The sequence below is a fragment of the Eptesicus fuscus genome, chromosome 6, assembly GCF_027574615.1.
Source record: "Eptesicus fuscus isolate TK198812 chromosome 6, DD_ASM_mEF_20220401, whole genome shotgun sequence".
Taxonomy (NCBI): Eukaryota; Metazoa; Chordata; class Mammalia; order Chiroptera; family Vespertilionidae; genus Eptesicus; species Eptesicus fuscus.
In genome coordinates, this window is record NC_072478.1 from 50,955,924 (window position 1) to 50,980,759 (window position 24,836).

General features: G+C 34.2%; 1 protein-coding gene across 4 annotated transcripts in view; it reads left to right on the plus strand.

The window, feature by feature from the left end:
* Positions 1–24,519, plus strand: part of FBXW7 (F-box and WD repeat domain containing 7) — a 179,786-nt gene extending 155,267 nt beyond the window's left edge. For all 4 annotated transcript variants that reach the window (XM_028151728.2, XM_054717687.1, XM_008144063.3 and 1 more), the window contains 9 exons: positions 711–852; positions 9,306–9,440; positions 14,484–14,607; positions 15,307–15,443; positions 16,334–16,447; positions 17,678–17,859; positions 19,511–19,736; positions 21,292–21,502; positions 22,583–24,519. In XM_028151728.2, coding sequence (XP_028007529.1) covers positions 711–852; positions 9,306–9,440; positions 14,484–14,607; positions 15,307–15,443; positions 16,334–16,447; positions 17,678–17,859; positions 19,511–19,736; positions 21,292–21,502; positions 22,583–22,851 — 1,540 coding nt within the window. In that variant the 3' untranslated portion in view covers positions 22,852–24,519. The remainder of the gene's footprint in view (positions 1–710; positions 853–9,305; positions 9,441–14,483; positions 14,608–15,306; positions 15,444–16,333; positions 16,448–17,677; positions 17,860–19,510; positions 19,737–21,291; positions 21,503–22,582) is intronic.
* The last annotated feature ends 317 nt before the right edge of the window (positions 24,520–24,836 follow it).

Genomic DNA, 24,836 nt, shown 5'->3' on the forward strand with positions numbered 1-24,836 from the left:
AATTAATGATAGAATTGAATTTCGGGTGTTTTAAAAACTGGCTCAAAGTTTATTGGATAAAACTGTTTGGATGATTTCATTTAATTTTGCATATAATACATTTTCAACACCTGTTTTGAGTAAATACATTTCTAATCAAGGTTTGCGCCTTTCAAATATTATTTAAACTAAGCTTTATAAATTACAAAAATGAAAGGGAAATATACAAATGTTATAAACAATTTAGAAGGCATCTGGGGCAAACTCAAGGAACATGGTGACTAGTGAATGTCCAAAACATTTGGACATACTATTTCTACATTTGAATTTCTTAAAGTATTTGTAAGTCTCACATCCCTTTTTATATAGGAAATTTTAACTTTTATTTAATGATGTCACTAAAGACCAGTCAAAAGAGAAGTGGAACCTGTATCTTATAAGGAAATATTTTAACATTACTTGTATGTATCAACAACTTGTAGTTTTGCCATACAGATTCTGTCACTTGGTTGCAATTAGCATTGCTGGGATAATAACAGGTGGTTATGTAGGAGGGAGGAAACTTACTCTAAGAATAGAAGAATAGATTTTCCTTGCTCTCTGGGAATAAGCAAATAAAAATAATAATTTGATTAATGTTTGAAATATGCCAGATCATAATTCTTATTAAATTTGAGTTTGTTAATCTTAATAAATATCTGTCTTTACTTTTACCCTTATATTTTTTGTAGTACCACTGGGCTTGTACCATGTTCAGCAACACCAACAACTTTTGGAGATCTGAGAGCAGCCAATGGCCAAGGGCAACAACGTCGCCGAATTACATCTGTCCAACCACCTACAGGCCTCCAGGAATGGCTGAAAATGTTTCAGGTGACATGTCTAAACACAGTACTTGAAATCCTTCACTTAATTGCTGCAAAAAAAATAAGAGATCATTCAGCCATGAAAAGGAATTGTTACAGGCTACACCTTAGATGAACCTTGAAAACATTATGCTAAGTAAAAGAATTCAGACACAGAAAGCCACATATTGTATGTTATATTCCAGAACAGGCAAATCCATAGAAACAGAGAGTAGATTGAGTGATTACTAGGCTATGGTGGAGGGGAGGTAGAAAGTAGACTAACTGCTAATTGTATAGGTTTTTTTGGGGGTGATGGGAGTGTTCTGGAATTGGATAGTAGTGATATTTGCACAGCAAGATGGCTGTGCTGGGAACCACTGAAGTGTACATTTAAAATAGTGGATTTTATGTTATGTGAAGAATATCTCAATTTAAAAATGCTTTTAAAATAGGGAAGCTCATTTTAATTTTTAAGTGAATTAGTGAGGAGAGTTCAGTGCTTATTTTATGGCGGTGTGCATTCCCCTTCCTTTATTCCTTTTTAGGTAATAAGACCTTTCTTCCTTCTCCTCTTTAGTTTGGGTTTCTGGTATCACTAAATGTATTTGTGTTCTAAACTGCATTGATTGGAAGTTACTAGTAAGCATTTAGGAGTAATGTGAAGAACAGTGTTCCTCTACCTAGTAGCCTCCGAGAGTTGATGCAGCTTCTTTTCACTATGCCATGCTTGTGTGTGGCTCACTGAGCTCAAACTCTGATGACTACATTTTAGTAGCATTTAAATTCTTCGAAAGTTTACCGGGATGATTAGCTACAACCAAACCTTGAAAATTATGAATTTTATAAATCATGATAGTGATATTAAATTGATTTCTCTCTTCTTCCAGTGAGATTATGCATATAAATGACATATTTAGCAAAATCGTTGGCATGGATTAAACACTTGCGTAATTATTCTTTTAGATAGTAAATAATATAAATTATGTTAAGTGAAGCTATCTGTGATATTGGCCACCATTTTAATGTAAAATGAATATATTTTCTTACCTAGCTTGATCGGTGGTATTTTATGAATGCATAAGGGAATAATAGTTGAAAAGAGGATACTTTATTTGACATTTCAGATTTTTAAGATGTCCATTTATGTAAATCCTAATATTTTAAATACCTGAGCAAAAACTAAATAAATGTCCCAATTTTTTTCTTCAACAGCTAAAAAACTCACTTGAAGCAATGTTGCTTTCAAATGGATTTTTAAAAATTGTTTTTTACCCTTCAGATGATTACCCTTCATAGGATAACCCTCCCATTCAACCACCCACCCCCGCCTTTTGGTAACGGAAAAGTTAGAGCAGTGGTTCTTGACAGGGGGCAGATTTTCCCATGGCTGACACAAATTCAGTTGTTACAACTGCAGGCATGGGGGAGGGCAGGCATGAGGTTGCTGGCATCTAGTGGGTAGAAGGAATTTAAGGATCAGCCCCCCACAACGTCAATATTGCTGAGATTGAGAATCTATGGTTAGAGGAATGAAAAATGTATTTTATTGTTTTAACAATATTATGAACCACTACAATTATAAACAATTGTGGTGTGTGGTTTAGTGTTTTTCTTTTTCATTTTCGTAGTCATTTATTGATTACATTTATCTTCCCCCAAGGTTTATCCTTCCCCCTCCTCCCAGGATCGTGATTTAAACTTTTTTTTTTTTAAATTTTCATATGTATACCCTCAGAGTTTAATTTTTTTGTTGCATCCTTTTCAAAAGAAAGTTATCCATCAATAAGAGGTGAAAATAGAACTCAGACATTAATATAATCTTAAAGAAATACTTTAAAGATTTTTACTGTGTCTGATTAACTGACAAAATGGGAATATGGTGTGTGTGGTTATACCTGCACACACATGCAGTGTGAGCAACACAGCACTTGATAGCAGTGCAAAAACTGATTTCATCAGATTTTTATAAGTAACAACATGATCAAAAATTATCATTAGTGTAGATAGCCTCCAAATAGTTATTTTATATGAAGAACTTTATTTCTTATGAGAAGGAAGTCCAGAGTGAGATTTAAAATGAGTATGGGTCCATTTTTTCCAATATTCCAAAATATTCTTTGCTAGCCATTTAGGCTTCTCCTCCCTAATTTTTAATGGAACTTTCTCAAATACTGGTCTATATACTAGGGAACATTTGTGCATTATTTTGCAATGAACTGTTTTAGGAAGTCCTTTGTACGGTATTTGCTTGTTTAGATAGCTCAGGCTTTATTTAATGAAATGTCCACATTACCACATACTGTATGTCAGCAAATCTGAGATACAGACGATTGTTAGATGCATCGCAACTTCAAAATGTTAATATTTTTTTAAAAGCTTGTTTCTTAGAATTAATGAGACTCAGTAAACTAAAGAATATTAGACTACCTTTTGTTCAGTAAAAAGGCCCATTTGATTGCTTTTTATATAAGAAGTAAATGCAGTGAAGAAAACTTGTTCTTAGTTAATAGGAATTACATGTAGAATTGTCCCTGTAGGTATCGTACTATTTTATTTTCAGATAAATATTCTGTAGCAAAGATATCCACTCGCAACCAAAGGTCAACTAGACAGATAGATAAGGACCTTGTCTGTCTCTGAGACACCCAGAGCCTCATTGTTGTTCACTGCCCTTTATTTTCAAGGCTGATGCCAAAGTAACTAGAAATGAATCACTTGCCTAAGGACTTAAAATGCTTTAATGCCTAACTTGCAGAGAGATACGATTTCATAGTAAGGTGGGGGAGTCATGAGTTGACCTATGTTGGATAGTTGAGGGATAATTAGACTGGCATGATTTCTACAGACATGCTATGGGGGCATTTAATGATGACTTTTCTGTTGCATAACAAGTAAAATGGGAGAGTTTGTCCCCTCACTGTTCTGTTATTGCTCCTACAGCAGTGATACAGCATTGTTTTGGTCCAGTTCCATCTATTCTGACAAAGTACTCTGTACTCAATTTATAAATTGAATGAGAACAAATGACACACCATTTTGGATAAAGGGAAATTGAAACAGAATGCCACTGCAAAATAGCAGTGCAAATTAAAAACAAAACAAAAAAACCTCAGAAATTTTGTACTGTTTGAATTTTCAGTAGCCATTGATTCTGCTTGCTTTGGCAGCCAGATTGATGCTTTACAATGTTAATTTTAAAGAAAAAAAATTTGTGTTGTTGTTTATGTCATTTGGGTGTTAATAAGTGGTTTTTCACTTGAAAATTTTATCCTAGGTAAAGATACCACTAACGTCAACATTCTCTTATGTTGAAATTTATGTTCAAAGGCATCCTGATAGAATGAGAAGCACATATGATTTAGAAGAAAAGCTCTTAGTACAAATTCTGGCTTTGCCTCTTAATAACTGAGTCATTTTGTTGATATTATATAACCACTCTTGCCTTTATTTTTATCCTCTGAAGAATAGATATAACACTAAAAATTGTCAAAAGGGAGAAAACATGTAAATGTGCTTAAGCTATACTTGGAAATACAGTGGAGAATCAATAAAGATTAGTTTCCTCTCTTGGTCAATAAATAGCTATTGTGAGCCTCAGTTTTCTCAGGTCTAAATGGGGCTGTTAACATTCTCTTCATAGGGATGCCATTAACTTAACATTATTAGCATTATTTTAATCAAAGTATATTTGCATTGCATTAAAACTGTAAATATATTTTGAAAATACCTGTTATATACTAAAAATACTGTTTAAAATGATAAAGTAGAAAACACTTCTGTGTTTTGAAATTAAAAGTAGAGTAAACTATTCTATTGAAGGATTTAATCAAGTTTCATGGTAACATTTAGAACTTGTGCATACACTTTCTAACTTATTTATTTAGATCTTTTTTAACAGTCAGCAAAATACTAAAGCAGGAAATGAATTCAGTATTACTTTGCAATTGTACTTGAAACAGTATGATCAAGAAACCTTGTTGTATGAGGAGGAGTTAAAAAGGCCAGAGAAAAGTGAAGGAAAAATATTGTATGTAACATTTTGTAGAATTTCGTATAAAAAATAGGATCAAGCTGATTCTTGGTATTTTCAGAAAACAAAACCTGGATCATATTCTTTGAGTCAGAGTTTGATGTAAGTTGAAGTTAACAATTAGAACTGACCCACGGTAGAATGGGAAATAGTAAGCACTCCACTCCAAGAACTAGAAACATAATGATAACCATCTGCTGGAGGAACTAGCAAAGGGAGTTCACTCCAGTACTGTCCAAAGTCATAAAATATATATCTGATTGGATGCTAAGGGTCATCCAGGTGTTATTAGTCAGTTTCACTGCTGGTGTGTGAATCCTCTGCATCAATCCTGGATGAATTATTTAAAACATAAAATGTCCTCAGCCTCACCTTGACCACTGGATCAGACGCTTTGATGGTGGGTTGTAGGACTCTATGATTCTTGCATTCCTCAACCAGCATTTGCGAACCACTGGTCTGGACCAAGCTCCTCATTATACAGGTGGGGTCTCTGGGACTCAGACTAATTATGAGACTTCCAAGTAGTTCCATAGTGAGTTTGCTGGTGAAACCCAGGTCCCTGATTATAGTTCAGTGCTCCTTCTATTCTTCTCTGCTACCTGTATTCTCTAATTACCTGAAATAAAATATCACTTACATGGGGAATTTTCAAGTCAGCATTTGCAGTTTAGTCCATAAATTAAATTTTGTGTCTCGTGAACCTTTCTGAATTTGGAATGTTTTTCCTGTCCCCTCTAATATGTTTCCACATAACTTTACCATGAAAGACCAAAGGAAGATATTTTTTCTTTTCCAGGATAACTACTTTTCAGAACAGAAATAAAATAATTATTATCAGACTTATCCAACACTTTTGCAGATAAAGAAACTTTCCTAAGGCTGCAGAGATTAAATGGTAACTTAATTAGTGATAGTGTCTCCTCCAAAAGTTGGATTTTCTAACCCCCAATTCACTATTCCTCATTAAAGGTTGGTGTGGGTTGTTATTTTATTTTAATATATGTATTAACTGCAGCGTTTTCAAATTAATACATATTTCCCCTTTCTGCTTAACATATATGTATACAAAACTTGCACCCAGTCTTGGAAGTAGACTAAGCAAGCAAGTTCTAGTAATACCATCAAATATAAAGGATAGAAATGTTCCAGAGAGAGTTGAGATAGTGTTGATAGTGTTGGTGCAGTATTTCTTGACTTTGGGGATTCATTCATTGATTCAGCAAATATTTATTGAGTACCTGTTAGATACTAGGCCCTACTCTGGATCTGGGCTACAATAGTTAACAAAGAAGATCCTCCCCATCCCTCACCACCCCCCCAACACCCCCCCGCAAAAAAAAAAAAAGAAAACAGTTTTGCAGAACATTGTAGTCAGGAGGGCAGTGGGTTGGGGGCTTGGAACTGGTTTGCAGTCTTAAAGAGGTTGCCCAGAGAAGGACATATAGAGCAAGCCACGTGGGTATCCAAGGGAATAATGTCCTAGGGAACAGCACGTGAAAAGGCTCTGACGCAGAGCATGCTTGGTATGTTTGAGGCGCAGAAAGCGTGTTTATCACTAAAGTAGAGTAGGAAAAGGAATAGGAAATTACAACCTTGTAGGCTAACCTGACTTTGGGTTTTGCTTTGAGTGAAGTGGGTCTGGAGGGTTTTAAGCAGAAGAGTGAGTGCCTTTTAACAGTGCCACTGACCACTTCCTGGAGGTTAGAACAAGGAGGGCAAAGGTGGGAAGCTGGGAGGCCAGGTAAGAGGTTTTAGGTATAATCCAAGTGAGAGATAATAGTTTAAACCGGTGTAGTAACAGTCAAATTCTGGATATGTTTTGAAGTTTAAGGCCTTAGAATTCACAGAAGGATCGGAACCATCTACCAGTGAAAGTGGGGGAGTGAGGAGGAGATGGCTCCAGAGTTACTGGCCTGAGCAGCTAATAGAGTTACATTGCACTGAAATGAGATTGTGGCCGTGCATATTTAAGGAGAAAGATCATGGAATGTTAGTTTTCTATTACATATCCAACAATACATGTTGAGTAAGCAATGTTATATACAGGTCTGGAGTTCAGGGAGAAATCCAGGCTGGACAGAGGAGAGCTGCCTATGTGGTCCAGACCTTTGCTTAAGATATGTGAATCTAAACAATTAGACTGTTGAATATGTCTGATCAGTAGGAACAGTTTCATTTACTATGTAGTTTAATAGCTTATGTTACCAATCTTTCTAGGGTATATTTTTTAGTAAAATGTCATAAAGTAACACTTGCCAATTGAAGGTATTATTTAAATGAAATATAATTTTAATCTTATCTGATTTTTAAACTCAAATATTATTTAACACAAAATAAAAATATAGCTTAAAGTCTTAGAAACGTTTTGCTATAAGGCCTAACTTTTGTCATGGATTCTGCCTTAAATATAGAAATTTCTGACACAGTGTCTAACATTTACCTGAGATTTGAATTAGTTATTTATGTTCTATTCTGGCTTTTTTCATTCTATACTCTCATCTCCTAAAATCCTTAATAAAAGCTATTTTTTTTCTTCTTTTAGCAGTCATATTCTGTGTGTAGGTAGTGTTTTAATATTCCTTTCTTTTTAAATATCGTAATAATACATAATATAAAATTCTAAATCTCCTTTATATATATTATATACATCATGTATATATATACATATATATACACACACACACACACACACACACACATGCCTGCTTTAAAAATATTTTTAGTAGTGTTTATGGTTAAATTTTAATATAAAAATAAAGATATCCTATGTAAAATTAAAAAATAAAGAAAAAACATTAATCATATATGGTATGTTACTTTAAATTAGAATTACTCATAGTAGCTATAAATGTAGTTAAAATATATTGTATATAAAGTAGTAATACATTGAAATAATTTCACTGTCTTTTTGCTATAGAGGATTACATAGGATATCTTTATTTTTATATTAAAATTTAACCATAAACACTACCAAAAATATGTTTAAAGCAGGAATATATATGTAGTATATGATGTATATAATATATATAAAGGAGATTTAGAATATTATATTAAAATTATTCTGTTATCAAGTGACTTAATTAAAGTTGCATTTTAATTAAGTCAGCATAGTTATTCTTTACCCAAAATGGGTATCTCCTTATGCTAGTGTCCATGAATCTTTATAATGTAGACAGAGAGGAACCATATATAAAAAGCCACCTCAAATCTTGTGAGCAATGTAAATCAATGAATCAGCGTTTATAGTATTGATACTAATTGTTCAGAGATGAGTAGAGATTGGTCAGTGTAAGTTTCATCAAAGAGGTTAGTTTTGAACCAGGATTTAAATCTGTGTGAGGGAAACTGAACAAAATAAATCAAACTTCAAATTAACTACTTTTAATTGGTCATGTGTGGGCATATACATGTATGTGAGTATTTTTAATTTTATGTATGAATCCTCACCCTAACCAAAAGGCTACAAAGTGAGTGAGTTCTCAAGGGCAATGGTCTGGGTGTGTATGTATAGAAGTGAAAGGAAAGGATGAAGTTTATTAGATAGAACCTGTGTTTTCTCATATTTGGTGATAAAATGGGGATAGTTCCCAGGTTTTTATAATGGTCAAATGGGATAATGTTGTGATAGGTACTCTGGAAGTAATACTGAAATGTTTGATAGTATTACCATAATCTACACTTTATGATAAGAAAAAGAGATGACGTTTGTTGTAGAGTCCACATAAATACTTTTAAAAATAAAGTGTTCTATATAAGGCTTCCTGTATCCTCAGTATATCTCAGTTTTCAATTATTGTCTATTTCACATATTACAAAATGCAGGTTCCTTTTGAAATAGAATTATGTGTAGTTTTATTTCTTACCCTCTTTTATTCTTTGCTCATTTTCTAATTTTAATACTAAGTTAACTACTATTTTCTACTGTTTGCTTTTTTTTATCTGAAATTATTTTTACATAATTTGATTTGTTGAAGACACTTGTCAGATGTGCAGTATCCAGTTACTAATTTTTCTCTCGATGTTGCTGCTCGTCTCCTCAGATGAGTGCTCCATTCAAACCCTCAAGTTTTCTGGTACCCACTTGAAAGATGTAGGGAAAGGAAGAAAATCATCTATCAAAATTCCCTATTTATTCAGTAACCCAAATTGATGTTTGTGAATAAAATTTTGGTTTCTAAACCAGTATCTTAGTGGTAGATGAATATATAACAATTACAATTATGTAATGCAAAAATATTTTTCCATCAAAACCATGGCAATTTTTTAAAGCTTTTATAAAATGAAGGTATGTGGTACATTTGATGAGACTAAATGATTATCACTTCATTGCCTTCTGGAGAAAATGTCACTGTAAGCAGGTTTTTTTTATGTTGTATATAAATGAGGATTTTTCTTTAATTTGAGATGTATGAAAATAATAAAATTTTCTAATTCCTCTTTGGTAGAGCTGGAGTGGACCAGAGAAATTGCTTGCTTTAGATGAACTCATTGATAGTTGTGAACCAACCCAAGTAAAACATATGATGCAAGTGATAGAACCCCAGTTTCAACGAGACTTCATCTCGTTGCTCCCTAAAGAGGTAAGGGTGATCGCTTATATTCTTCCTTTTGTGCTATTTGAGAATGTAACAGTGACCACCTTTAAACATTATCATCCTTTGGTATCCAGTATTGACAGTTTAACACTGTTAATTAGCACTAAAGAGGGCTGTAAATGAGAACCTGCCATGAATTAATAATATAATTTTCATATTAATGTATACTTATGGACTGAATGACTTCTTTCTACCACTGGAATAAGTCATTTATGGGAATAAGCTATTGAATTTCATTAATTTGATTGTTTCTTTACCAAGATTTTTTCTCAGGTTATTTGAAACCCAATTTTTAGTTTTCTTGGTATGTTCATTATAGTAGTAGATTTTTTAAAAATACCGATTTTTAAAACAACAATGTTTTTTTTTTTTGGTTGTTTGTTTATCCTAAGTCCCTTTAAAAGTGATAGTTTTATGATGCTATTGAATTGTGATTTTCTGTTACTTACATTGTGTAATTATATTGAAATATATGGAATTTCACATGTATGTCTTTTTCTACTAATCATCCCACTTTTTTCCCCCATATCTATCTCTCTCTCTCTCTCTCTCTCTCTCTCTCTCTCTCTCTCTCTCTCTCACACACACACACACACACACACAATTATAGATTCCCATGCCAGTTGCATTCTTATAGCATTTATAGCATTTCTTTTGGAATTTAAAAAATATTTTTTTTCAGAGAGATAGAAGGGAGAAGGATAGAGAGAAACACTGATGAGAGAGAAGGGAGAAACATTCATTGATTGCCTCCTGCATGTCCCCTACTGGGAATCAAGCCCACAACATGGGCATGTGCTCTGACTGGGAATCAAACCTGTGACCTCTTGATTCATGGGTCAACACTCAACCACTGAGACAGATCAGCTAGGCTCTTTTGGAATTTTGTATGCCCATCAGTTTTTGACTTATGTAAGCTGACACTATTTTTTAATCATAGATTGATTATGATCATATGGGCATCCTTGACTGTATAGATGAGGCATAGTTTAATTGTAGTTTTTATTGATGTTATAGGCTACATAGTTTCATTTTTGTCAGCAAAGAGAAATAGTATACCACTAAGTAATCAGTGTCATCATATTTTCACAAAGTATGTGTGTGCCACTGACATGTCAATTAAGAAGGCTAATATACCGTAGCAAATGATCCTTAAACTTTAAGTTTGAAGAGAAGCAGTCTGGTTTTTTGAGTGTTTTTTTTTTTTTAGATAACCATTCTGAAAATATCTCAAAGGCATTTAAGATAGTCTCAATAATAATTTCATATTATATATGAATGAAATAATTTCATTGTATTTAATGTACGGAGCTAAGCATAATTTTAAGAAAAAGCAAAGTAGGAAAAACACCTCATTCCTGAAATGTTCTTTGGAGTTATTTTTTTTTAAATGACATTCTCCCAGAAAAAAAATCTTTTATTCTTGCTGGTTCATTCTAAAACAGAATCCTTTGAATAGATTTGGCTTATGAAAGTGATATAAGCTCGTTTTGCCTCTAGAAGGATGTTAATAATAGGAAACGCTTTTTTATAAGTATTTGACTGAAAGTGAATTTATTCACCTTTGATATACACGTCATAGTTCCCTTGATTTTTATTTTATTTTAGAAGGTAGTACTTTTTGTTGAAAGATAGACTTTCTCTTGGTCTAGTTTGTCCCCTTATCTCTGAGAATGGTGAGTTTTTGTTTTATCTTTATTTGTATTTCTACTTTTTAACACACAAAACTGTGATTTTAAATAAGAATAAAAACGTATTTTTAAGAGTCTAAGAATTAAGCACAAATAAAACTTTTTTTGGTTTAAGTGTTCTTTTCAAGATTGCCTGAGGAAAAAGAAGTGAGGCTAGGTTGGAGAATAAGAGTAAGCCCAGAATAGCATCTATATTTCCCCCTCTTTTTTCCCAACAACTAGAAAAAAATTTTCTGTTTTGAAAAATGCTTTATATGTGGAGAAATCCTATATAATAAAAGCATAATATACAAATTGTCCCCTCCACCAGGAATTCAACCAGGGGGTGGGCTGGCCAGCCAACCGCCCGTGGCCCCTCCGCCCTGATGGGGGTGGGCCAGCCAGACCCTACCTGTGCACGAATTGGTGCACTGGGCCTCTAGTAATGGTATATGTCCTTAAGGAAATGAATATTATTTTATCAGAGACTAAGTACTATCATTATTTAAAACATTCCCTTCATGTCAGGAAATGAACATATAATTTCTTATAATTTATTTAAACAGATCTCAAAGTTCTTTATCAACATTTGCTTATTAATCTCAAAAACCTTGCCAAAACCCCACTAGTCTCACTTGAGAGGCTTATGATAAACAGCATTATCCTTATTTTGTAAATAAATACTAAAAAAAGTATGGTGATATAGTAGATGATTTAGAACAAACCTAAATTCTTAACATAGGATCAGCCACTATTTTCTTTATTCTTTCACTAATTTAATCCACTGAAATATAGCAATTCTGGAAAGGTATTAGCTACCTTTAAGTATAATATGGTGATCTTTTATATAGTTTATAGAGAAAAACAAAAAAAGCAACTCTCATTGAAATTAAAAATTTGAGCAAAGAGAAGGTAATTACCTGAAACAGACTATCAATTTAATAGCATCTATCTGGTGGAAGTGGTCCTTAGGAAGAATAACTAATCTAGATTTTACCTTTAAGACAAACAGATAGAAAACTGCATTAGATAGACCATGCCCATTCTCTGTCCCCTATAAGGAACCTCACATGACAAATCTTTGCTTGCTTTGAGGAACTGGTATACTTCCCCATAACCCACACTAAGAATTGTGTAAGTAATTGCTGTTCTCTTTTTGCTTGACAATTTAATTTAAAGACCATATAAAATATTGTTGCCAGCATATTTGTGTTCTACTTTTTCCCTAACTTAAACCTTCTTTTCTAATTTATATTTTTTCTGCTTCTGATTTTTTCATGCATATTTTCCCATTTTGCTGTGTGCATTTTCTATAATACCTAGATGTTTTCATGGAACTGGCTAGATGTAAATAGAAAAACATTTACTGCATTGAAGTTCATGGTTGAGTTCCTTTGCTATTTTAAAGTGTGCCCCTTACCTATGGAGTTAGCACTTCAACTTTCTTTAGTACATGGATGTTTCTTTACATTTATCTGTAATGCATGCACACATAGGCCTAGATGACCTCTTAGTCACTAGTATCGAAGGAACTTTTACCCATTGACTTTGGGATATACCAGCGATTTTCAACCTTTTTCATCTCATGGCACACATAAACTACTTACTAAAATTTTGCAGCACACCAAAAAAAGAGGTATTTTTTGCTGACTGATCTGACCAAAAAATAGGCATAATTTTGATTCATTCAAACCAGATCGCTATTGTTGTATTAGCTGTTATCATTTTTTATTTGACAATGTAAGGGAAAAGAGGTCAGTGCCCTTAACTAGTCAGGTATTGCATGTTTTAAAAGTTCTTGTGGCACACCAGGTGCCTGCCTTAGCACACCCATTGAAAATCTCTGGGATATACCTTTGAAATCTGAGCTACTCTGGATTTGTTTCCTAGCCTTTAAAATGGGATATTTTATTAAGTTATCTGATTTCTACTCAGCTAAAAAACTAAAGCAAGGAATAGACCTTTTTTCATATGACCATTCTAAAAATCTCGTGTATCTTTTACACAAATATAATTTTGTTCCTAATAATTTCTGTGTTAAATATCAGTAATACATGGAAAATTAATAATGTGGTGTATCACATTACTGTTATGCTGACTCTAAGCAAAGTTGCCTAGGCTTTGATTGATAATTTCAAAATTAAGTGGCTTATGAAGTATTCATTAAAAAACTACGTTGTTGAGCTCTACATACATTGTTGAATATAGTTATGCCTTATTATTTTAAATGATTCCGTTTCTGTTTATGGTACTGGAATATCTTTTCTGATAGACCAAAAATAATTATTCCACAAAGTTTTCTACTGTCATTAGTCAATATTAGTAGTAAATTGAATACTGACTAGTTGAAGTATTCTCTATATAGAACGTACTCAGTAAATTTGTGATTAATGGTTGAACTCCATACATACAAATTCATTGGGAAAGCTTAATTTATATCATGTAATTTTTATCTAGCATTAAAAAATAATTCAAATTGTACTTTTACTCCCTTATGTGGCCTTTGGCCCTTTAAATGATAGTTTGTTTTAATTCTTGTAATTTAATTTATATGAAAACTAAATTTTATTGCTCTGTTTATTTTTTTATTGCTCTGTTTAGATCACTTTTTGTCCTACTATCATAATTTAGTTTCTGTGTGATTTGTGTGGCTAATTGAATAAGCATACCCCCCTTTCATTCCCCCCCCCTTTTTTTCTTTTTCCATTTCCTTTATTTATTTTAAATGACTTTACACAATGAAAAAGAAATTGATGATTTGCAAGTATTGGAAATAAAATTTTTAAATCAATAAAGAGCTGGCCCACCAAGAAAGTCCCCTTAAGCAATGTCAAGTAATTAGCACACAATTACTTTTGTATTGTCTATGGAGAAGTTTGGTAATAGTCCCCTTTTGTCACTTATAGTAAAGGGTGGAAATGTGTGAAAAGTTCATCATTGTGTTAATAAACACTTTGATGTGATAAAGAACTATTAATTATATCTATCAGAAGTGATCTCAAATCATATCATGCAGAATATAAAGAAATCTTATTTCTTACCTTATATCCTGTCTTGGATGAATTTACATTGTACTGGGGAGATAGAGAAGACAACACTTAAATAATAAAATAGGTAGGTGGTAGATAAAATTGAGTTGAGAGACTCAGCAAAGGCAAGAGCAGAGGCTGGAGGTTTAATAATTATTCCTTGAAGAGGTGAGGAGTTAATGGAGTGAAGCTCATAAATTAGAAATTTATGAAGTTAGAAATTAGAATGTAGAGTTGCATTACATTTATCTATAAGTGCTTTCCCCATAGAGAATAGATATTTTTATATATGTAAAAATATGGGTATACTATGCTTTTTCTTTCCATAGCTGGCACTTTATGTGCTTTCATTCCTGGAACCCAAAGACCTGCTGCAAGCGGCTCAGACATGTCGCTACTGGAGAATTTTGGCTGAAGACAACCTTCTGTGGAGAGAGAAATGCAAAGAAGAGGGTAAGGTTTCCATAGGGAAAATGTTCGAACTCTAAAAAAGCAAAGTGATTCTGAAAACAAATAGAAAAGCATAAGTTTTATGTGCAAGTAGAATAAAGTGGTGGGCAAATGGAAAAAGAGAACTTTTGGCAGCCTATCAGGGAATCAAAAATGAGTGTTCATCTGCATGCATCTACTTACATAAAATCCATAGGTTATTCCAAACGTTCAAGTGAGTCAAATCTTGCAGCTAATCCCTTTAAAGAACGCTATAACTCATAGCAAGTGTATGAAAAAAATCAAGATGAAGGTGACTTAAAGGAAATCCAAAGATATATTAGCAATTAAATACTCAAATATTCCATATTCTCTTCATTCCTCCACAAATATTTTTTGGGCACCTCTTACATTTAGTGTTTTTGAGGAACCACCATACTCTTTTCCATAGCAGCCACAAGCATTGCATTAAGGTTCCAATTTCTGCACTTCCTCACTAACATTTTATAGAATCATTTTGAGAAAGAAATGAAATTGTTGATATAAAAGAGCACCATACAAAAGATAAACTTTACATTATTTTGTTTTGTAAAACAGTGTTAGAAATTAGACAATGCCTGCATTTCGGTGGTTTTCAGCATAGGGGAGAATGAAGTACATTATAAAATGTGTAATATTTATTATTGGTGAAGGCAATGATACTCTTTAACTCTTTAAAACTAGGTATTGATGAACCATTGCACATCAAGAGAAGAAAAGTAATAAAACCAGGTTTCATACACAGTCCATGGAAAAGCGCATACATCAGGCAGCATAGAATTGATACTAACTGGAGGCGAGGAGAACTCAAATCTCCTAAGGTAACTGAACTCGCGCGCAGTGTAACAGAATCCATTCATCAGTGTTAATACCTACTGTGTTTTATAACTTGACACCTATTTCCAGAAACAAAGAAAACAATGTATTTTAAAATAACTGTAAGCATAACTGACAATATCCTTCTATTGTGAATCTCTTTAGTTCAACAACTCATTGTTTTGAATAAAAGATGAGTTGATTGGTATTTGGTTCTTATATAAATGAAAAATTTTCTGAATATCCTGTTGAATTTTGTGTCATATACATTTTACCTAAGAATTTGCTCCCTCTCTGACCATATAGTCTGAATATGATTTTTGAGGAGTGCCCATGTTTTGGTTTGGTGGCTTTTGTGTGTTTTATTTTTTAAATTTAACTTCTGACTTTATCTTATAACATTTCAAGTATATAAAGAATAGCAAAAATGCTTAAAATTCTAAGCAATTTGGGGAGATACTGTTCTATTCCTATGCATACAGTATGATGGGCTTTTTTTGTTTTAAGTTAAAAAGTTGATGATTATTGTTCTTGTCTTCCTAGTTAATAGGTGCTTTTGTTTTTGTGTGTCAAAAGATACATAGTCTTTTGGTTTGAACAAATAAAATAGATGACTATAAAATACATTTGTGTTTGAACCATCTTTATGAGATCTTGACCCGGTAAAATTAAAACAGTTGCTGTCTCAAGTATAAATAATAGGATATGGAAACAATAAAATGTTTAATACTTGATTCATCAATGAGGGTTGATGATGCTTCATATTTCATGTAAACTTTAATTCTAGAAATAGACTACAGATTACTGTTCCTATTTATGGCTTCATTTTTCTTTTCACCAGTATTTTAAAAAACATAATTTGGTAACATTTCTAACTTGTACATCTACCTCCTAGGTGCTGAAAGGACATGATGATCATGTGATTACATGCTTACAGTTTTGTGGTAACCGAATAGTTAGTGGTTCTGATGACAACACTTTAAAAGTTTGGTCAGCAGTCACTGGCAAAGTAAGTTTACTTCTCTCTGCACTTCACAAAGTCACTGTTTTGTGTATATCTTTGCAAAGATTAGCCAGTGAAAGGAAAACAAGAACTCATTTTTGTCTCTAGCTTATTTTAATAGCAAATATCAGAGCTTCTAATTTAGCTTCTCCCTTCGTGTGAAGATGATGTTTCTCGTGATAGGAATGTTGTTAGTGTCTTCTTATTTAAATAGTTTGTCTCTGTGATATACCTATTAAGATTTTAGAGATGTGCTTTATCGTTTTCTTGTCTTAATTTTTCCCACCTTTTTAACTGTCTAAATTATATCTTCTTCCTTTTTAATCTTTTTCAAAACTATGATTGAGGGATATTTGTTTTTCCTTGTTCAACTGCTTTGTTGATAACCTACTTACAATTTAGCAGTTATACATAAATCATGTTAATTTAGACTTATCTTAAACCCTGTGAGATGGAAGGTAAGCAGACCAGGTATTAAATAGGAGTTTGAAGAAAAAAGCAGTCCAAACAATCAATTTCCCTTGAACAATATTATATTTTAATGGTTCTCCAGTGAGGACTTATATTTATCTGTCCAATGGAGTATATTTTTATGAACTGACCACCTAAAAATAATGGAAAAAAGTGTAGGGACAAAAATCTATCTTTTAAAATGCTTTATCACATGTTGTTTCTTGGGCAAGAGTCTTCTAAATATTCAAAGTTAGATGTTAAAATTTTTTAAAGTAGCTTCATATTTCCATAGTTTAATGTTAGTTTTGGATTGACTTCAGGGCTTTAATGTCTGTCTTTACTTGTCTAGAAGTACCTTACCTGGCTCTTAACTACTGCCTTGTGGCAGATTGAGATGGAATGTGGTATGTAGCCACACCCAACATCATTGGCATTCTTTCATTGAATCCACTCCCATAAACGAAACCAAATTGCAATTTTAGTATTATTTCATCAAAGAGGCCAGGCTAGAGCTTTTATGCTCTAATGATAATTGTTTACTTTCTATGTACTTGTTCCTCAGTTGTGTGTATGTGTATAATATGTAGTGCTACTGAATAAAAAAAAAAAAGCAATAAATAGCAATGGGGTCATGTTATACTGATGTGAGAAATTATTTTCTGATATGCCAAATAATCCAATTGAGTTAATATAACTTTACTCCAAATTTTAATGAGCTACTGAAATGTTATTTAAATCATTTTTCTTTCTACCCAAAAGTAATCATCTTAAGTGTTTTTCCAGTGTCTGAGGACATTAGTGGGACACACGGGTGGAGTGTGGTCATCACAGATGAGAGACAATATCATCATTAGTGGATCCACAGATCGGACTCTCAAAGTGTGGAATGCCGAGACTGGAGAATGTATACACACCTTATATGGGCATACTTCCACTGTCCGTTGTATGCACCTCCATGAAAAAAGGTGAGGGAAACGCCCATTGTGGTTGGGAATTCCTCTTCTGTCACTTGTGAATTTGGAGCCTTTTGTGTAGAGTTCAAGTTATATAATACTTAAACTGTGTCTAATAAAGAGATAGCAATAATGTGCTCTTAAATTAGACTTCAATGATTAGATTTCGGATGTTTCTGTACTAAGAAAGCAATAGTGTATTGGCTTACAATTGGAGGGTTATCTTTACATTTCCTTTTTCATTTATTAGTGTTGTTGGCTTCCTCCTTGAAATTCTCTACTCTTGAATAACATCTGTATTTCTCTATATCTTTGATGACTCATCATCTTTAAAAAATCATTGTTTCTTTTTCTTTTTTCTCTTATATTTCTGCTAGTGGGACAGATTCAGCTATTCAAGTTTCAAGACTCCAAGTCTTTTTAATTATGTACCTACCCTACCCTCACTCCATCATATTCCCTATATCTAGGCACAAGCTGAGGCCTGCGGTTTTTAATTTATTCTCTCATTACCTATCACCTGAACTATTGACACAGTTTTCAGACCTGGTCCTCTGTTGTCTACCAAATCAAGGACATAATCCTCGGTTCAATTTTCAAAATTGTTTCATCAAATCAGACTGCTTCCTTTTTTTCCCTCAGTGCCTTTGCTGTTTATCTCCTCCTACAAAGCCCTCCTATTTAAAGTCCTTTCTGTCTTCTGTTGGCATGTCTTCATGGTAACCGCGCCCCCCCCCCCCCCCCCCCCCCCATTAAACAAATGTGATTTCTACTCCATTTGTCAGAACAGGTCTTTATGAAGGGTCCTTTTAGTGACTCTATTCCAGTCTTTACCTTTAACTCTGTCCATAGCATCTTCTTTATTAAGAAGCATAGCACTGAGCACATTTCACACTAGATTGGTAATATGTGAAGAAAAAGTATATTTTCCATTGTAATTTGAGTCTACTTTCAACAGTGTACTTGACAATTAAAATTTGGAGAATTGTTATGAAGACACCTTGCCTTTCAGTTTCTATTAGTTCTGACTTAAATCTCTCAATGATTCCACTTTCTACTCTTCCAAATGTGGAAACTATGGCCTTTCTTTTTCCCCTAAGAATGATATAAAGATGCCTTGTGTTTTCAGCTCTCCTTTGTAATCCAGAGATGGTTGCAGTATTTGTATCACTCTGGTCTTCAGAAGAGTGTAACTTCAATAATGTTGGGCCAAATTTTGAAGGAATTTATGTTGCCTCAACATATGTGTCTTCTAAAATCTGTATATTATAATGCCCTATATAGCTGTTGAATACTTATAAGCATATGCAGCCTTTGAGGACATGTCTAAAACTGGTTCATTTTACCAGTATGTAGGGTGTAAAGCACATACCTTTTAAAATACAATACAGTAGTTTTCAGACTGTCCCACAGAACCTCAAGGAGCTGCTCGATCTCTCACAGGTGGGGAACCAAACCAGCCAAGTCTAGGCTCCTCAACTTCCCATCCCAATCAGAGTAACTCAACTTTCGTATGTTTATATATCAGGGTTTTTACATAGGAGTTTTTAAAAATACTTAACAAAAGAAAGAAAAGGTTTAATAATCACTGACTTAATATATAATGCTTTTTCATATTATTAAAAATTGTAATACTTTTTTTTTTCTGTTTTCCTTCCTACAGAGTTGTTAGCGGTTCTCGAGATGCCACTCTTAGGGTTTGGGATATTGAGACAGGCCAGTGTTTACATGTATTGATGGGTCACGTAGCAGCGGTTCGCTGTGTTCAATATGATGGCAGGAGGGTTGTTAGTGGAGCATATGATTTTATGGTGAAGGTGTGGGATCCAGAGACTGAGACCTGTCTACACACGTTGCAGGGGCATACTAATAGAGTCTATTCATTACAGGTAAGAGATCTTATCTCTCCTACCCCTTAGATGCTCTACTGGTGAATCACAAGATAGTTTTACTCAGATAACCACTGTCAAATTGTTGATCAAATGCAATCCAAAAAAGACTGATCAGATTACCTGTTGTTTACATATACTTTAAAATTAGCATGAAGAAAACATAAATCTTGAAATTATATGATTTGTTTTAGTTTTTCGTGATCTATTTCCCATCCAAAATATAAATATTTGTCTTGGAACCTGGGATTTTGGAGCCCTAAGCTTTTTGCTATATTAACTAATGGGTAGATAGTCTCATAGGAGAATAACCCAGATTTTAATAAACTCCTTAGCAGAGGATTAATTTGGCCAAAAGCTGCCCCTTTTCCTTGATAGCTGAAGGTTGATGGACCATGTAATTGTGATTCCATCCCCATTCAGAGGAAAAGTGGAGACTTCCTGCATAAACTCTATTCTCGCGGGGCTGATTCTCAGTCATAAAGAAATAAATATGACTAGTTTTGTTGTGTACATTTGAACCTGGTGTCCTTGAATAGATTGCCATATTTTGAGATAAATAAATTAATAGCAAGTTTAGAAAATGGGTCTTATTTTCTGAAAGACAGCATTTCCATTCAAAAATATTTCCAATTATTTATATAGTTCATTTAACAGTTATTGCCCATTAGTGATCAGCAAATTAGTACATAGTCCCAGTGCTGACAGACCTGTTTTTGGGGTATTTGTTTCTTAATTGATAGAATACTGACCATGCCACAAGATATCAACACATAATAACGATGTTTGTTAGCTTAGAAAAGGTTATTAATTTGGAGGAGGGGGAATTGGCTCAACTGTTTTTATGTTTTGTGATATACTCAGAACCTTTATGAATATAATAGTCTTATTTAAATAAACGATTAGGTTTAGAAAAAAGGTAGGAACATTGTTGTAGATCTGGGAATTAGTAGATACTTAGTGACTTTGGGTATAACTGGGAAGCAGGAAAAGTGCTGTGTAGCTTACTTTCATTGTAAACGTGCCACCTCTTCTAATTCCAAATTTAACTATCTATTGGCACATTTTCTAATTAGCATTTAGGTTATTGTAAATGAAATTTTTATTTTACATACAGTTTTTAGTGGAACTATCTTTCAAACATCATGAAAGTTATCTCTAGCCCTTTTCATGCCATAGGTGTTGATAGGCACACCCTTTATCACAAGCTGTATCAGTACTTTCACCTTCCTGTAGGGAAATAAAACTTGAATGGTAGTCCTTGTTAAATTGTCCATAGTATGTGGCTACTGTATGTAGCCAGATGATCTGGAAGTAATGTGTTCATTTTAGGTGTTGTGTTTTCTTTTTAATTGTTTCTGTATCTTTCGGATGGAAGCTTCTGAGAAGGTGCACCGTAGAGTTGCTTGATTACATGCAGTTTATCCTAGTACCTCATTTGTTCTTGGCATTACTTGTTCTCTTTGCCCTAATCCCCTCCCCCATTAAGATTAAGGTCAATAAGTAATATCAAGAATATCCACACATCTAGTCTAATACACTGTGTTTGTTGTAGTTTGATGGCATCCATGTGGTGAGTGGATCTCTTGACACATCAATCCGAGTGTGGGATGTGGAGACAGGGAATTGCATCCACACGTTAACAGGACACCAGTCGTTAACAAGTGGAATGGAGCTCAAAGACAACATTCTTGTCTCTGGGAATGCAGACTCTACAGTTAAAATCTGGGATATCAAAACGGGACAGTGTTTACAAACATTGCAGGGTAAGTATTGGCTACCCCCTTTTAGTTGTGTTTGTTAAAAATTAGGTTGTTGGTCAAAAGAGAAATATGGAGCTTTCGTGTCACAAAAAGAGTTAACCTCATACAAAATGAAAATGCTTATTTTGGATAAGCTTATGAGCATTTCCACTCTTGACTTGACAAAACAAGGCTACCTTGAGAAAGTGTGTTAAATTGTGTGTTTAATATAAGATGTAAATTGTGGTTTTGATATAAAATTATTTAACCACCTCCTGCATGTACAGTCAACTCTACCCAACCTTGGCGGTATCACAGAAGCAGCAAGTTCATTTTATTATTTGAGTGATCATTTCCTTTTGAACTTGTTGTCCAATTTTAAATTAAAGAACTGTCTTGCTGGGGGTGGGGAGCTCTCTAATCTGAGAGAAAGTTGCTTTGGTCTCAATTCACACCCTTAACCATCTGCTTAATCAGAATGGGAAGGAATAATAGTGCCACTCAACTAGAGAAAGAAAAATGTGAAAGCCACCGTTATTAAATGAGGCTCAACAGGGTAATCTTACATCATGATTAACTTCTTCATATTGGTCACAGCCCTTAGAATGTGTGTGTTTGTTTGTTTTCAGTGAGGCCATCTGTGGGCCGGCCATATTGCAGCTTTTTACTCATTGGTTTTGCCTCTTTCTCAGAGTTTTGGAATAGTGTCCATTCAGCCTTTGTCCTTGACTGGCCAGTTCAGAGCAGTGGGGCAGTAGATCTCTTATGCTCGTATCCCTCACAGAGTCCATGATGCTGGGCTATCTCTGCCATCACTAAGAAGAGTTCTCATTTCTGCAGCCAGGAAGCAAATTTGTGCTGGTAGCTAACCAAGCTTCTTGGAAGACAGAACTCTTGAAAGTTAATGTTTCAGTTACAAACACCTACCAGATTTTCTTACATCCCTGCTGATCCTAAAATACTCAGAGCACGGTTTCTAAATATGCAGCATTTCAAATATTCTTTGTGTTGTATGTTCTAATGTAGAAGCCTACAAAATTACAAGATAACTAACTCGTAGCCCTGAGTTCTAACCAGTAATTAAGTCCCTTTGGTTTTGCCTAGGTCCCAACAAGCATCAGAGTGCTGTGACCTGTTTACAGTTCAACAAGAACTTTGTAATTACCAGCTCAGACGATGGGACTGTAAAACTGTGGGACTTGAAAACGGGTGAATTTATTCGAAACCTAGTCACATTGGAGAGTGGGGGGAGTGGGGGAGTTGTGTGGCGGATCAGAGCCTCGAACACAAAGCTGGTGTGTGCTGTTGGGAGTCGGAATGGAACTGAAGAAACTAAGCTGCTGGTGCTGGACTTTGATGTGGACATGAAGTGAAGAGCAAGAAAAGATGAATTTGTCCAAATGTGTAGACGATATACTCCCTGCCCTTCCCCCCTGCAAAAAGAAAAAAAAAAGGAAAAAAAAAGAAAAGAAAAAGAAAAAAATCCCTGTTCTCAGTGGTGCAGGATGTTGGCTTGGGGCAACAGAATGAAAAGACCTACAGACTAAGAAGGAAAAGAGGAAGAGATGACAAACCGTAACTGACAAGAGAGGCGTCCGCTGTCTCATCACTTACAAAGGCTTCACTTTTGACTGAGGGCAGCTTTGCAAAACGAGACTTTCTAAATCAAACCAGGTGCAATTATTTTCTTTATTTTCTTCTCCAGTGGTCACCGGGCAGTGTTAATACCGAAACATCGTCACAGATTCTGCGCGTCTGTTCTCTTACCACTGAGACCTTAGAAAGGAGCTCTTAGAAAGGAGCTGCAATAACATCAGAATAAGTATGGTTGACTTTCTAATCAGAGAGCATCTGCAACAAAAGTCATTTTTCTGGAGTGGAAAAGCTAAAACAATATATATTACTGTGAATTGTTTTTGTACAGTTATCATGAAAAGCTTTTTTTTTTTTTTTTTTTTTTTTGCCAACCATTGCCAATGTCAATCAATCACAGTATTAGCCTCTGTTAATCTATTCACTGTCGCTTCCACATACACTCTTCAGTGCATATGTTGCTCAAAGGTGGCAAGTTGTCCTGGGTTCTGTGAGTCCTGAGAGATGGATTTAATTCTTGATGCTGGTGCTAGAAGTAGGTCTTCAAATATGGGATTGTTGTCCCACCCCTGTACTGTACTCCCAGTGGCCAAACTTATTTATGCTGCTAAATGAAAGAAAGAAAAAAGCAAATTATTTTTTTTTATTTTTTTTCTGCTGTGACGTTTTAGTCCCAGACTGAATTCCAAATTTGCTCTAGTTTGGTTACAGAAAAAAAAAAAAAAGACTTTTTGCCACTGAAACTTGAACCATCTGTGCCTCTAAGAGGCTGAGAATGGGAGAGTTTCAGATAATAAAGAGTGAAGTTTGCCTGCAAGTAAAGAATTGAGAGTGTGTGCAAAGCTTATTTTCTTTTATCTGGGCAAAAATTAAAACACATTCCTTGGAACAGAGCTGTTGCTGCCTGTTCTGTGGAGAAACTTTTCTTTTTGAGGGCTGTGGTGAATGGATGAACGTACATAATAAAACTGACAAGATATTTTAAAAATATATAAAACACAAAAGTAAAATAAAGTTGCTGGTCAGTCTTAGTGTTTTACAGTATTTGGGGAAACAACTGTTACAGTTTTATTGCTCTGAGGAACTGACAAAGCAGAAACGATTCCGTTTTTGTAGTAAAGGTGTCACATGCAAACGAACGAGATGAATGAAAAAGTCACATGGTTTGCCTCATTCTCCAAGAGCCACAACTCAAGCTGAACTGTGAAAGTGGTTTAACACTGTATCCTAGGCGATCTTTTTTTTCCTCCTCCTGTTTATTTTTTTTGTTTGTTTTATTTATAGTCTGATTTAAAACAATCAGATTCAAGTTGGTTAATTTTAGTTATGTAACAACCTGACATGATGGAGGAAAACAACCTTTAAAGGGATTGTGTCTATGGTTTGATTCACTTAGAAATTTTATTTTCTTATAACTTAAGTGCAATAAAATGTGTTTTTTCATGTTAGTATGCCTGTTTCTTCCTCTGAGGTCATAATACTTGATTATAAGTATTTAGGGTTTGTCTCTAGTCATTAAAAGAGCAAAGTCTTGGTTTCTTTGCGTTCCCTAGTGTGACTTAGAAATCAGTGCTTCCCGGCCCATGTGATACTAAAGTAAGAGTGATGTGCTGTAAGTGCAGGTTTTCTTCCTCTCCTTACACTCCAAAGGATGCTCCATTGGGCTCGTCTCTGTATTACCTTGGGATGTATAACTAAGGGGCAAAAATCACAAAACTTGTGACCGCTATAACTGAAATTTCATTTTAAGAATTTGACCACATCT